The following is a 15,804-nucleotide window of genomic DNA, read 5'->3' on the forward strand; positions in this document are numbered from 1 at the left end:
ATAGAACGAGAATTTCTTTTAGTAACCAAACATCTTAGAAAAGAGACTAAGATAGCTTTTCATTAAACTAAATTTTGCTGCTTATAAAATTATCATATGGAATTACAATGTATTTACATTGTATAATAGGCCCCAAAGACAGGGTGGACACAGCCAGGGGAAACACTCCAACATCTGACTGGACTTTTCTAGCAGAACCATCACTGCTGCCACTCTAACGCAGCTCAGTATCCATGACATTAGGGAGAAAACACCAGAAATTCCACCATGGCTGCCCCAGAAGAATCAAGATACCGTCACTACCAGAAATCCAAGCTCCCTACACAGTCCCACGTCCTCATAGTTCAAATCTGCCTCTGAGTTTCAGACGAGTGCAACTGCTTAGAGGAAGAGGGTCTCAGAAGAACACCAGCTGCAATGAAGTTTCCAAAGTGCACTGTTTAGCTTCTGCGACTGTTGCAGAACCGGTGCCAAGCGAGTCCAGCCACAGTATAAGCCATGAGGAATAACATGATCGGATCTTTTTTAAAAAAGATATCTTTGACAGAAGAACCTAGTACCACTCCTCTACATTCATGTGTAAGCGTCTGGTTCCTTTTGGGTATATGACATTAAGCTATATCGCTCTCATCCCTTATTTGCAGTGTTGCTTCTCTGTCACTCTTCTCCTTCATTAAAGTCTGGGTTGGTTTTCTTCTCCCTGCCAAATCCTGCCATTATCCTGGGCAAAAGTAACACTGTGGCGTGCCCCTCCAACAACCTATCTTCTTAGATCCAAAATTTCCTCACTTTAATGATCTTCAGCCCACTTCAGAGACGCACTCCCACAACCACATCCTAGACTTTACTGCCACCCAGAAATCATATATTCAGATATCTCACTCTCTGGCCACAGCGCCTATGCTACCAATACTCTCACTCATTGGCATTCGTACCCTTGTTTGTAGACACCCAGCAGCACCTCTAGTTTCTTGGGTCCTTCTAACCGCCAGCTCTTTTATCTTCATTTACTTCACTATCCCTCTTAGCAACCACTCTCTTGCCAATGTTCTTAATTTCTTTTCCTCATTTCTAAAGATAACTGATTTCATCTCCCAGCGCACCCAGACTGCTAAGCCCTGCTGAAGAAAAACCGCACAACCTTGAAGAATGGTGCCATTATTAAGCTGATCAGAACCCCCGAAACTTGTGCAAAAATCTAGGCATAGGGTATAAGAACTTACATGGCAGTAGAAGGGCAAAAGTAAATGAAAGACAGTTTACTTAAAGAGAACTGTTAAGAGGTGGTGGCCTCCTTCACATAAGAGAGAGAATTCCATTTTCAAAGCACTGAATTTAGGATACTAAGTGGAGTAAGCACATGGAGATACCCAGCAGAGTTGAAGATGCCAGTCTGAAGAGGTCTGGACCACAGAAAGATAGACTTGTAGCAATCCTTCTCACATTATTTTATATTTACTAACCCATAATAAAGAAAGCTAATTAATCTCTACATTTAGATTTCAACTGTAAAATCTCCATTTACCAAATTTGTAAATGCCAACCCTCAAAGAATCTAGCACAGCATTTGTACATAGGAGATATTCTAGTTTTTAAAAAACCATTAAATGAGGCCAGCCCGGTGGCGCAGCGGTTAAGTTCACGTGCTCCGCTTTGGCAGCCTTTTGGTGCACCAGTTCGGATCTCGGGCACAGACCTACACACGCACCACTCATCAAGCCATGCTATGGCAGGTGTCCCACATACAAAGTAGAGGAAGATGGGCACAGATGTTAGCTCAAGGACAGTCTTCCTCAAAAAAAAAAAAAAAAAAGCTTTAAATGAATAAACAGCTATCCTTTTTTGAGGATCAAGTGTACAGTTCCACAGCTACTGCGCAGAAGCGCCCACGTGACTCTCCTTCTACTACAGACTATAATCAACAATCAAACCTACACGATCTCGGTTTACATTCATCTCATTCTGAATTCATATGCTTCTAAATTGTTATCTATTATAAAAGTATGTACATAAGACTAAAGTACTTACTCGGTAACCTTCAAGGTCTCTCATTTGGATCTGCAACAGAGAAAGATCTCTCAAAATTTGCAGATTATCTTTATCTAATTTGAGAGCATTTCGGTAACACTTAATAGCTTCATCATATTTCTTATGAGAACGCTGCAAGAGTCCATATACATGCCAACCTATCAAGTTAAGGAAATAGAGACATTCACAGATACTAGAACATACTATGCTGCATATCTAATATAAAGCTTACCTTAACGAAATGGTATTTTGTCTATTATTTACTTCAGAATGATCTGGGGTCAGAGGGAGGGGGAGAGTGAGGGGGTGGTAAAAGATGAAACCAAATCAGCCTTGACTGACAACTGTTAAATTACTGAAGCTAGGTGATATGTACATGGAGGTTCATTATTCTATTCTATTTTTGCACGTTTGAAATTTTCCTTAATATTTCTTTAAGTAATCTTAAAAAATTCTCAGTAAAAATTCTTCACATGCCCTACCCTCATCCTCTCACTTTCTTACCCCAGCACTTCAACAGTCACTTATTCTTAATCACTAAGTATTAAAAGAGAATATATAAAAAAAATTGCAGTTATCTTTTAAAACAAGTTTATATTCAATTAATTCTAATACAACATGTAACTATCAGTTAATTCACTAGTGACATTAAAGACCGCAAAAATTATTAATCATAAATTAAAGTCTTAACCTTGGATCCAAAAGAAACTATCATACTTACACGCCCTCTCTCTTCACTGGGGTAAGCACTGAGATAATGAAATGAGTATTTAGTATTTTGAGAGAATCCTAAGCTAAATATGTGAAAACACTACCAAGACTACTGATGTTCAGTACTGGCCAATAGCTAGATGAATTAAATTTTAAAAATTAAGATACAAGGGCAATATGCAAAAAGGTTGTGAATAAACATATAAATAGGAAAAACAGAAATGAAAATCAATTTCAATGACCCATCCTTAAAAAGTATTTTTGTTGTTTTACAAACTGGGATACTAGCCAGAGAAACAGACAAATATAAGTACCCAGTGAAGTAACAGCTATGTCCCCGTCCAAATGAAACCAAGCTGAAGAACCAATGTAATATTTAATACTAAATAAAATCTGTTTTAAAACAAGTTTCTTCTGAATTTTTCTGCTAAAATTTCTAAAAGAAAGCTTAAGGAACACAGATTTTACTATACACAGGTAAGCAATTATTTGCAATAGTAGGAAAGTGCCACTCAATTTACAGATGTGTAGAAAAAAATAGGTTTCAAGTCACATATAATTACTAAAGTTACTTTTCTCTCACACTAAGCACAACTGAAGTAAATACATACTGTATAAGGATTCTTTTTAAAATACTCCAGTAAACCAAACCACCAAGAGGTAGGGAACAGACGAAACTAACATTACAAAATGCGAAAATCACTGAAGATGAGTAATGGGTACATAAAGTTCATTAAATTCTCTCTTCTATATAGGTTTGAATTTTTTCATAGTAAAGCCTTTATTATTTGAATTAGGAAAAAAACTAGTAAATGGAAATACATAAATAAAATTAAATTATTCAACCAGTGCAAAAGGATACAGACATGACTCTTGACATCATTACGAAGACCTTTACGAACAAATTCATACGCTTCTTCTTTTTTTCCTAAACAGTTCAATGTTAATCCTTTCATAGCCAAAGTCTCTGAAAAATATTTTTAACCTCTATTTACACATGAAAGATTCAAATTATTCTCTTAGGACTATTTCAATATTTGAGATCTGCCAATGCTTATATTATTCATTTTTTTAATCTCATAGCTGGAAGAACTTCTCTCCAAATACAAAAAGTAAAACTACATTTAAGTATTTGCTTAAAGCTTAGGCCGAGTTCTTTCCTGAAATTTCTTAGGCTGGCACTGAGTTGCTAAAATGCTCTCTGCCCTTTAGAAGGCTCTATAAATGGGGCTGAGATTATTCTAATGAAAAAGGGAACCCAGCAGGCACCTGAGTCCTCGCGTTACATCTACAGCAGCAGCCCACGGATTTCACCTGAGATCAACTCTAATCAAGATCCAAATAATCTGATATGTACCCCACAAAAACACTCAACCCACCTTAACAAAGAAATGTACGCAATTTAAAAATCACCTGACTCAATATTGGAACTTGACTGGCATCAAGTTTATTCCAACTAATTCTAGGTAGGCTAACTAACATCAGTTTGCATTTCAAGAGTACAATACTGGACTATGGGAGTGGCAACCCAAGAATATGTTTAAGGTAGTTAATGAAAGATGGTTTAAAATTAAATAATTCTCCAAATAATCCACAAGGGAAACAATGATTTTCAAAATGATCTCTGTGGAGTCTGTCTTGCAGAACATGGTGGCCCAGCAGTGCAGGCCGCTATACCAAACGTCTTTTATCTGTTTTTACATAATGAAGTTCCCCACCAGTTTCCAGCTGAATAAGGGTTCCATAGCTAAAAAGCTTAAAAACAAGCTTTAAATTTCTAAAATTCTATGAAATGAATACTCCTTTCCATTTCCTACACATTATTAGAAAGCTAAGCAAGGTCAGCATATTTCCCCAATTAAGATGGTCTCAAAAATTACCCAAGTCTAATATTCAGAGACCCCAATTAGCCTTGCTCTGCTACCAGACTATTCTTTGCATGTCTAACCTGATCCATCCTTTTAACAAACATTGGTTATTGATGAAAAAAGATGAAACAAGCAAATAGAGACTTATTAACACCAGTGCTAGAAAAACAACTCAAGATAAACAATCTAATGGTAAATCAGTGGCATCATATTTATATATAAAGCTCAGCAGATACATTAAAAAAAAAACTCCCAAAGAAAAAAATGCATTTTACTGTATCTTCATATTACCTCTGGACTGCAAATATAGTTCTAATTTTATATATAGGAAATCAAAGTATAACCTTAAGTTCTATTCAAAGTAACAGAAGAAATCAGGTCTATAAAGATACTGGTATATACTCCAACTGTTCCCCAATAGATCAATCAACCATTTCTCATCTAAAAGTAAAGAGTGCACATATACCTAAGTATAACAGAAGTAACCTAGAGTAAAACTGCTATGAGGCATAACCAAAAATGTTCAACATTTATACTATCTAATGCAGAACCACCAGGCCATGGAATCTGGAAAGTATTCTTCTTTCACTGTTTAGGAATCCTGTCTGTCTGATTTTGGAGTTAGACTTCCCCAAAGCAGTCTCTCACAGATGAGACAATACCTCCATGTTCAGCAAATTTTGGATTCGAAAGAATCATCTTGCAAAACTTGAGGCCGTTTTTGTATTGCTTCTGTTCATAACATTTCTGTAAAGAAACATGAACAAATTATTTTATAAAATGAATATACATGGAGCAACTTTTCATTGCATTATATAAATTCTAAATACAAGTTCCAAAATTAGGTCTAAAACATGTGATGGAAAGGTTTTATATCAATTCATATTACTTACAACATGAAGTGTACTGCTGTTACCTGCTCCTTGCCAAACTGTTCTAGTATGAGCACTTTCACTTTTACAGAAGATAAAGGAAAAAAACACAATAAACAGAGAACATAATTGTCAGCCAACACTGCTACAGCTTTCTTAAATTCAAAATCCAAAAGCAAAAACATGTGTGATAAAAATATAGAAAAATACTATAAACTGCATTAAAAGACTTTGCTACTTCAAAAACAGAACCAAGGCATATACACCAAAAATACTGCCATTTATCGAGCAACTACCATATGTCTGTACAAAACTTGTTATAACATAATTCCTTAAGGTAGGCGTCATTACCTCCACCTTAGAGATGTGGAAACTGAAACTTAAGAGTTCATAAAATTTATTTATAAGTAGCTCAGCTTAGTTGCAAACTCCGGTCTGACTCCAAAGACCATGGTCTCTCCATCACTAATCTAATACAAGTGTAAGCAACCTCTATTCCTCAATGCCACCAGCCAGGCTAAGTAATCAGTGCCTGTCATCCACAGCCACTGACCAGGAGAACATCTCATCTTCTTTCACTCACCCTCTCACTTATATTGTTATGGGTGTTCCTTCTAGTACTCAACATGTCAAGCTGACCCCCTTAGGGGACCTCTGCATTTGTGCTCCTTCTACCTGAAATGTTCTTCTCCAGATCTTCCCACGGCGACTCCTTACCGTCAGAGTTTCGCACATCACCTACCTGACCACTCTATATAAAACTACCAGCCTCCTACCCACCACTCACACATATTCTCTACCATATTACTCGACTTTCTACATAGCGCTATCATTTCCTGAAATTCTTGATTACTTCTCAGTGTCTACCTTCCCCACCATACTGTAAGCTCCATGAGAACAGGGATCTTGCATATTTTAAACATGGCACATCCTCAGGTTCTAGACAAAGAAGCACCGCTCAATAAAGGCAGCCCTCTAAGTTCAAAGCAAAACGGTACCAGCAAAGGAGGAGGAAGCGATTAATCCTTGCAGCAGGAGTGGCAAGTGGAGGAGAGAAAAGTGTTCACAGAAAAAAATATTTAAATTGAAGCTTCTTGACTGCCTCTGGGGAAGGGAACTTGGTGGCTAGGGGACAAGGATAGGAGAGAAACCTCAATTTTGAACCGTGTGAATATATTACCTATTCCAAGAATAATTTAAAATAAAAATTTAAAAACTAACGATCTGAATTTGACTATAGGAGTTCACCTGACAAATGATGAGGAGGAAAAAACAAAAAGAAGGAACTAATGGGGGAGAGGAAAAGAAGAGATACACTATATTTTTTATCTGACTTACCAAGTGATCTGGAAGTAATAATAATCATACTACCAATAATACTAATAACAACAGTTAACACTTATTGGAAGCATTTACTATGTGTCAGGCCCTGTTCTCATTTACTCCTTACTCAAATCCCAGGAAAGCCTAAGAGATACATGTCATCTCCATTTTAGATGGAGACTGAGGCCCACAGTTATTGAGTTTACACAGCTGCTAAGCATCAGGGCCACAATTCAAACCCAGGCAGTCTGTCTCCAGTATCCAAATATTCAGGTTAAAGCAAAGTCTTAAGTCCAGTAAGGAACACATACTTAGTAGAAAAGATAGATTCTAGTTTCAACTTTGCTACTAACCAGAGAGAGAACTTTCGACACTTAGTCATTTACCATTCCTGGGTCTGATTGTCTCATCTGTAAAAGAGGGCATGGAGTAGCTCCAAAATTCAACAAAATGTAATGCTAACAGCCAGTCTGGAGAACAAGATAGGCAGATGCAAGTCATGCAGAAAATGTGATAACCTAACTGGCGAATTTGTAACGGCATGTTTAGGTACACTGATAATAAAAAAAAAAAATTTACTGTTGGTAGCAAAGCACTCTGGTCCACCAACCAAACTTAAAAAAAATTTTTATTATAGACACTTTTGTTTGGCATGGAATTTGCTGTAGCAAAATTTTACCCACATTTATTGCAATTGTGAGATGATAAAATCATTCACTTTTGCAGCACCCTCCTAAATTGATGCAACCTTATAATAAACATTACATCCCCAGATCAAAAAATGTTTAGCATTTCCCAATTTATTGGGAGATAAAGTTAACTCAGCAGTGGCTTTAACTTTTTTGTAGCCAGAGTATAATAAATCATGTAGCTGTTTTTCATTATGCTACCAATAAACATGATTTGAAGTAGAAAATATCCATATATAGAGAAAATAAGTGTTCTGTCTTCTTTTAAGTATAAGGTCAAACGTCCTGAAATCCAACAATCCAACTAACAATTTATAGATGATTTTTCATCAACATGTTTTAGATTCCCTAGACCAAAAAAAAAAAAAAAACACACCTACAAGGGCAAAAAAGTTCACTTCTCCAATTCAGTACTGTGAAAATATGAGGTACGAGAAAAGTGAAAGCAAAACAAGAAAATATATACAAAGCCAAGTGAAGCAATCTGCCAAAATGTTTTAAATAGAACTTTTGGTTTTTACACTTCTCTCTCATTACTTGCTCAACACTTAGCACCATATAAAATTGAGACAAAATTTTCACCCCATCTACTATGTATCTTTTCTAACACTCTAAAGATTAAGTGTGAAGTTTCTACTGGCTTGAAACAGAACAGCTACTATGAATTTTTATCTGCTGTTGATAATACTTAAAACCATTCTAGACCTACAACTAGAATATATAACTATGTACTGAGGGGCTTTGGAGAGAAGAGGAAAAAAAACCATTCTAAACTTAGTATCTTATTTATATTAAAGGTAAGCAACAGCTGATAGTTATAGAACCAACACAAGCTCTAAATAATAAATAAATCCATCCTTAAAATCTAAACGCTTGCTCACAGATGAAAAGACAGACTAGAATAGACAGCTACCCATCTACAATCTACAGTCCCCAGTGCAGACTGAGAAAAGCAGAAGCATGTTGCCTCTTCTCCCTGAAGAATGTAACCTGGAAAACCGTGAAGACATCAGGGACTTGGACACATACCCTACAGAAAACTCCGCTCTCGCCCGGGCAGCGGTCATTACCGGGCCATTATTCAGGTTTCTGCTCCGAAACAAGGTAAATGCTCCCCTCAAGTGCCAAACCAGCCAGCGCACACGGCTTTTAATCACTTACTCAAGGCAGGGCCTGCGCGAGTTAAAAGCAAAGAGCTGTGCTGGACTTTTTAACTGAGAAATGCAGTTCGTCACTTTTTCACTTTCCAAAGAGGGTAAGTACTTTACATCAAAAACGTGCAAACTCGCTCTTAAGGAGAGGCTTGGCCTCCTAGGGTTCCCCGTCTGATTTTCCCGTAACCGGCGTAAAGCGGAGCCCCACCCCTCCAGGGGGTCACTCCCGCTGCAATAAACACAAAGCAATGAATGAAGACCTGGCCGAGGGGAGCCTGGCAAAAGAAACAAGCGAGGAGGGTCGGAGGGTGGCGAGGCCCGCCGCAAGGCGCCGCACGGGGCCACCACCCGGCCGACGCGCCCTTGCCCAGAGCCCGCTGAGGGCGGCGTGAAGTTTCTGGAAGGAGCGCGGCGGGGGCGAGGCGGGCGGCTGCAGAGGGAAGGAGCGCGCGGAGGCCAGGAGAGACCCGGGCGGCCCGGGGCGGGGAAGCAGATAGTGCGGGCTCGGAGATAAACACAGACGCGAGCGGGGCCGAGCCGGTTCGCGCGGGCACCGCCGCCTGCACAGGGCTCGGGGCGGCGGCGCGGGTCCCGGCCACTTACCAAGATGCGTTTGAAGAGGTTGCTCTCCTTGGGCGGCAGCTGCACGTTCGGCATCGCGGCCGGCGGGGAGGCTGCGCGCCCGGAGCTCCGTTTCGCGGGGGTGGGCACCGGGACGAGCCGCGGCTAAGAGTCGGGCTGCGGGCGTTGGGGGGGGGGGGTGGTTAGCGCATTGGCCTCGAGTTGGGGCTGGGCAGCCTGGGCAGGGCTGGCAGTGGAAAAGGAACGCCGTGTGAGGACAGCCCAGCTCCGGCGCTGCTTGTGGGGAAGCGACCGCCGCGGCTCCCGCGCGCGGCAAGATGGCAGCCAGCGCCCGCCCCCTCGAGCGGGCGGTGTGCGCACGCGCGAGGTGCCCGGCGGCCGGGGGTGGGCTGGGCGGAGGGCAGCGGGGGCGAGAGATAGTGGGGGCGTGTGTCCGGCCGCCGCTTCTGTCACCCGAACCTCGGCGCCAGGTGGGACTCCTCCACCGTAGCCCCTCCTAAGTCACTGACTTATATTATCCTTTGATTGTTGGGCTTGTGGCCCAAGATAATATTAATGTCAGAGTCAGACTTTCTTGGTCTCTGTCCTCGAAGTGCTCAACTCAAAGTAAATTCTTAATATGGGACGAACTTGTTTTCCTTCTTTTCCCGCTCGACTTGGACGTTAAGAGAAGTCTTCTCCTTTACGTGCAGACCGAAGAAGTATTCACAACGTATGTGAGGCCATCGGGCAGGCCTCGAAATGGGCTGATGTGGAAGCACGTTTGAAATGACAGTAAAAAGTATTCTGAGCAGTTTAGAACACCTGACATTGTCAGTGAGGATTATGGTGGTTTTTTGGGACCACTGATTCTCCAACTCTATCCACTGTTTCTCCTCCGATGGTTCCCCTTCATACAAGCCATATAATAATGAAAGAAACAAGATTGAACCCAGGATCTTCCAAGTGGGGGACAATTCTACTATAGACAAAGAGGAGCATAGTGCTAGAAACGTGTGAGTCTGGAAAGATAGGGAAATACATGGATAACAAGAAGAACTATATTAAGGTTTAATATTAAGTGTATAAACATTAGGTAGATAAGCTCATTTATACATGTTCTGGATCTTTGTGCATATTTATGAGACTGTAGGGTAACTGATACATAATTGCATTTAATGGACTGTAGTCAGAGCTAAGCTGGAACTTCTTTGATATTTTTTTCCCTCTAGCCTGAGTTGGTTGGAGATGGGAGAAAGACAAAATTCTTTTAAAATATGGAAAGGACTGTTATTAAAAAGGAGGAGGTCCAGAGGGGCCTATGTGTTCTGGACACACAGCTTCCCAAGCTATTAGAGAGGAAGTAGGCAAGGAGGGCTTTGTGGGAAACTTGGCTGGGTTGCCCCTGACCTAGTGGTAGTCTCCTAGACCACCAGGCAGGGGCAGAGAAGGGCCTGTTCACAGCACCCTCATAGCCAACCACTTCCATAGTCCCTACCCACTGTTTGCTCATCAGGGCATTACTGACTCCTGAAAATGCTTTGGCTCCCAATTTACATCCTCAGGAGCAAAGGGTTAACTGTGTGAAGGGCTGAAGCCCCAGTGCCCCAGTCAGGCCATCCCTTGACTCTCACAGGACATGGACTTTCCTGGAATGTAGCTCAGCCAGCTCAAGCTACTCTGCCACACCTCAAGGCCAATTTCAAAGTGACAAATTGAAAAAAGAAAGTAAAAGAGAAGAGGGCGAAGAAAGCATAGTGCCAAATGTAAATATTTTGGAGACAAGTAATGTTTCTCTTTTATGAAATTTTCCAGTGGACCTAGACCAGCCTAACTTACTACAAAGCATTAGCTGTCCCCACTCTCTGTGGCAGCTGCCAGACCTTTGCCATGTCTCTCCCCACCCCTAAGTCAGGTAGCCCATGCTGGTTTTTCATTTGCACTCCGCAGCTTCCCACCCGCTGCCAACTTCTCCCCCTTCCCACAACCTCCCCAGCATCTCCCAGCAGTGCAAAGGAACCTGCATTCCGAAACACTGAGAAGTGGGTTGTTATAAATACTCATATTTAATATTTTCCTCATCTGTCATTCACACACCATGACACACAAAGCACACATACCTTTGTTGTCTATACTGGGGGCTGGTGGTGGGGGCGAGGGGTGAAGGAAGAGACGAGGAATTGAAAAGAACGCCAGTGGTGTTGCTGGTAGTTGTCAGCCTGAACTGTAGAATGCATAAAAGATGTAATGCATGCACAGTCAGAAAGCCTGCATTATCCAGTGGCTGTAATTTTATTACTGACTTCCTGTTTAGTCTGGAGCAAATTTATTTCCACCTTTCAACAGAAAATGGGGTTATAATAACATTGTTGTAATCTTTCACAGCAGGGTTATGTGAATGTAATGCTTAGTCATTTCTAAGCTCATAGAAAAAAACAAATGCATTGTAAATCTGAACTGGCTGTCTCTCAGGAAGAATGCTAAAACTCCACGGGGGTTGGGGGGGTGGTCTCCACCCAGATGTTCCTTCCTGGTGCTTCAGGCAGGGTATACCTCTTTTAGAATCAGGCACACAGTAAAAAAACAGTAACAACATCTGTAATATGGGCCAGTGATTCTCTTGCTAAGCCTAGTAGAGCCAAGGAGGAAAGAATCTAGAAAAGGATGTTCTCCACCCCATATACACAGCATCTCTTGCAGAGCCAGCTGACAGGGTAAAATCAAGTCGTTTGCTGCTATTCCCACAACCAGTTTAACCGTGTAGTTAACGGTGGATGGGAAAGGAACTCATCAGATTGCAGGACGCATTACACCTCAGATTCCCTAATATTTCTGCTCTCTTCTTCCTTCCTTGCCCTAATTTGAAGGAAGAAAGACCACTTTCATTCCTCTCTTAGAGCTCTTGATCCCATCTTCTTTTGCTTTTCCTGAACTTTTATTCATCAGTTATTCCCCTTGCAATCTGCATTTTCCTCCCTCCTTATATAAGTTCTATTCTAATGAGAGAAGCCAGAAAATAGACAAATAAATAAGCAAGATAATTCCAGACTGTAGGAAGTCCTAGGAAGGAAATAAAACAAGGTCATGTGAGGGCAATGGGGCTTGAGGAAAGGACTACTTTAAAGCAGGTACTCAGGAACGATCAAGAAAGGCCTCTGGGGAAGTGGTAATGGGAACAGAGATGTTAAAGATGGTATTCTAGCCAAAGGGAACCACATGCAAATACCCTAATGGAGGAACAAGATTGGCATGGTCAAGGCATAAAAGTGACAGGTAGGAACTTCAAGTTTAAGGAGGTGGCTGGAGGGTAGTACGTGAGAGGGAATGTCGTGCACAGTTGAGTTGAAAATGTAGGCCAGTTTGTGCAGGGTGTGCCAAATCAAGCAACGTGGTTTGGTTTGGTTTTATCCTAAGTTCAGTGGGAAGCCATTGAAGCATTTTAAGCAGGAAAGTGACATGATCTGATTTATTTTTTAAAAGGTCGCTCTGACTATTTATGGAAAATGGACAAGAGATACTGGGTTTCTTCTAGGAAAGTGGCAACTCTACTTATTCCTTAAGATTTGGCTTCTGCCTCCAATGGTCTTCTGAAAATGTTCTCTGAAATATTACCAATTCATTTGTTCAGTACTTAATTATTGGGCACAATGTGACAGGCAGTCTTCCAACAAACGAAAATATGTGCCCTCATGAAGCTTACATGTTAGGGATTGCCTAGCATCCAAATCCAAAGATTGTTTCAGTCCACAGTTTCCTTCCCCTCTCTGTAGCATTTCACACAGTGGACCACCCTGTCCTTCTTGACTTTTTCTGCCTTAGGTCACCAAGACCTTGCAGAGTCCTGGGTTTCCTCCTGTCTCTCTTCCTAGTCATTCTCTGGGTCCTCCATCAACTCCTCTTCCTTCTCCTAAATGTTGGTTGTTTAGACAATTCTGCTTTCTTTTTCAACAACAGCAATAAAGCATGTTCATTGAGCACCTGCTACTCACCAGTGAAACAGAATTAATAAATTCTCCTGCTCCTATTGCTTCCATCATTAGCACCAAGCAGATTGTAAATGTCTCCAGTTTCAAGCCCTCGTTTGATCTCCTAGCCTTCACTCCCACTTGTTTGTTAAATATCTCTCCATCTAGATGTCTAATAAGCATTTTTCTGCTTGAACAGTAAAAATAAAACTAATCATCTTCCCATCAAACCAATCCAAGTGCTGACTGCTCTATTTTTGTTAATGACACCACTCTTGCAGTTAAAACATTCTGACCCTCTTTGACTCCTCTTTATTATTCCCCACATCCAAGTTGCTTAGTCCTTTAAATTCTAGATCTACGTTTCTGCCTTTCCTCCCCTGCTTTCCATTCCGGCTCCACTTTAAAACTAAATATTGCAAAAACCTCATAACTGGTCCCTCTATTTTCAGGCTCTCTCCTCTCCATTTCATTTTGCACATTGCCTCTATATGTGTCTTTTCTCTCCAAAATTCTAAATGGGTCACTCAGTGTATCAAAGCTCTCAATGGCCCCCATTGCCTAGAACTCAGTCTATTCTCAGATTTTTCTTTCACTTTGCTCCTACGATTTCCTTATATAGCAGTGGAACCAATGACTATATCAGGTCCACTATTTTCTAAACTTTATACTTTTGCTCAACCTGATAGTTTTATCAGAGATTGTTCTTCCACTACCCAAGTCTTTATCTTTTAAATCCTTCATCTCAAACAACATGACTTTCCTGAAGTCTTTCCAAGTCTTCCCAGTATATCTGATCTCTCTCTTCTATGAATTTACATAGCACTTTGTCCTTCTTTTATGCCTTTGTCTTGCTCTGTTTTATGTTTTATAAATTGGAAGTGTTTTGAAGGCTGGGGTTCTCAATCTTGTCTGCGCTTTTCTATCACCTAAGGAGCTTAGAAAACTACTGATGGCTGAGTCCTACCTCCATAAATTCTGATTCAGTTGGGGTGGGGTAGAGATTGGGCTTCTAAAATTCTTCCCAGGTAATTGTAATATGCAACCAGAATTGAGAACCACTGCTTCAAGGCATGTCATCCTAATCCAGGCTGAAATAGGCCACCATTCTTCTGAATTTAGATAAGGCACAAAAACAAAAAACTCCCATCTAGCCTTAGAGTTCCTTGGTTTCATCTCCAAAGACTTTCACCTTCTACCCTATCTTAGCCACCCACTCCCATGGCCAAATTTTGAATTAGTAAGAGCTGTCCCACCTCTTAAATCATAAATTCCAGCAATCTACTATCTTATTTTTCTAATTATTTTTAAATGAGAAGAGATTTGCCAATATTCTTTTAACTCCAAGAAAGCTTCTTACAGCAGGCATAACATACCTGTTATTGAAGATGAGATCTTCATGTTAGTAGCCTTTTGGGATTAGTAGTCTGTCAGGGTAACACTGAGAGAAAAGTCTTTTTACCTGTGTGTTGAGGCTCTAGCATCCTGCCTCCAGCATGAAGCCAAGAGCTGTTGCTTTCATAGGTTTGTTCTTTATACATCTATAATTTCTGAGAACAGTGACTCCAATCAGATGCTTGTGGGGACAATCCATGTTCTAATGACAAGCTCCTATTTCTTTCAGCAAATATTTGTTGATTCCTTAATAAGTGCCATTCACTCTTCAAGATGCAAGGGATGTAGGCTAGCTCACTCAATCCTCTATTTTCAATACACCTATTCTTCAACCGCATCTAACTTGCCAGTTTCTGGATCATACCATTTTCTCCTTATCTATTCACTCAATCAACCCAAATTTCTTGAGCAGTCATTCGCATCCATCGTTTCTCTTCTTTCTTCCTCTCTCAGCAAAAACAGTGCCTTCTGGCCCATGCAGAATTAATTCCTCCATCTGTGCTTAGAAGGGAATACATTTCTACCTTCTTTGGAGACTTTACTCCTCTCTATTTATTCTCTCTTGTCTTCTCAGTTACTGTAATCATTTAATAATAACTATTATTGAGCACTTACTCTATACCAGGCACTATATATAATGTGCTATTTCTTATTTAATATTCGTGAAAATACTATGAGAAAAATACTATTACCCCCTGTTTACAAATGAGAACTGAAGTTTTAAAAAAGTAAATTTGTACCAAATTACAAAACTAAGAAGTAAGGGCCATCTTACCAAAGCTTGTACGTTTAGCCACTATGCTAAACTGCCTCTCACAGCATACTAACTAGTTTCCGTGGATCCTTGGCCAGCTTCCTTCAATTCATTTTCTGCATAGAGGCCAAGGGAGTCTGTACTAATTTCCTATTGCTGCTGTAACAAATTGCCACAAATTTAGTGGCTTAAAGCAATACAAATTTATTATCTTACAGTTCTGAGGTCAGAAGTCTGAAATGTGTCTGCAGGACTGCATTCCTTTTGGAGGCTCCAGGAGAGAATGCATCTCCTCGCCTTTCCCAGCTTCTCAAGGCCACCTACATTTCAGGGCTTGTGGCCCTCTCTTCCATCTTCAAAACCAACAGCATAGCATGTTCTCTCCTCTCTGACCTCTGCGTCCTCCTCACATCTTCTGTCTGACTCTAATTCTACTGCCTCTGTCTTATAAGGACCCTTGTGATTACCTTGGGCCCACCGAGAT

The 15,804-nt window shown here is 40.7% G+C and overlaps 2 protein-coding genes across 17 annotated transcripts in view; one reads left to right on the forward strand and one right to left on the reverse strand.

The window, feature by feature from the left end:
• Positions 1 to 9,583, reverse strand: part of NAA16 (N-alpha-acetyltransferase 16, NatA auxiliary subunit) — a 69,405-nt gene extending 59,822 nt beyond the window's left edge. For 12 of the 16 annotated variants that reach the window (XR_011427818.1, XR_011427816.1, XR_011427815.1 and 9 more), the window contains exons 1-4: positions 9,249 to 9,568; positions 5,270 to 5,354; positions 3,602 to 3,706; positions 2,029 to 2,186 (exon numbers count right to left, since the gene is read on the reverse strand). Coding sequence is in view for 8 of the 16 variants with exons in the window: in XM_070239837.1 (XP_070095938.1) it covers positions 2,029 to 2,186; positions 3,602 to 3,706; positions 5,270 to 5,354; positions 9,249 to 9,302 (402 nt within the window). In the remaining 8 variants the exon portion in view is untranslated. Of the gene's footprint in view, positions 1 to 2,028; positions 2,187 to 3,601; positions 3,707 to 5,269; positions 5,355 to 9,248 lie in introns of all 16 variants that reach the window. The other 4 variants (XR_011427812.1, XM_023621658.2, XM_023621655.2 and 1 more) reach the window with 2 other exon arrangements.
• Positions 8,420 to 15,804, forward strand: part of MTRF1 (mitochondrial translation release factor 1) — a 57,788-nt gene continuing 50,403 nt past the window's right edge. Inside the window, exon 1 of the mRNA XM_023621660.2 lies at positions 8,420 to 8,595. The gene's annotated coding sequence lies outside the window, so the exon portion shown is untranslated. The remainder of the gene's footprint in view (positions 8,596 to 15,804) is intronic.

The sequence above is a fragment of the Equus caballus genome, chromosome 17 (genome assembly GCF_041296265.1).
Source record: "Equus caballus isolate H_3958 breed thoroughbred chromosome 17, TB-T2T, whole genome shotgun sequence".
Taxonomy (NCBI): domain Eukaryota; kingdom Metazoa; phylum Chordata; class Mammalia; order Perissodactyla; family Equidae; genus Equus; species Equus caballus.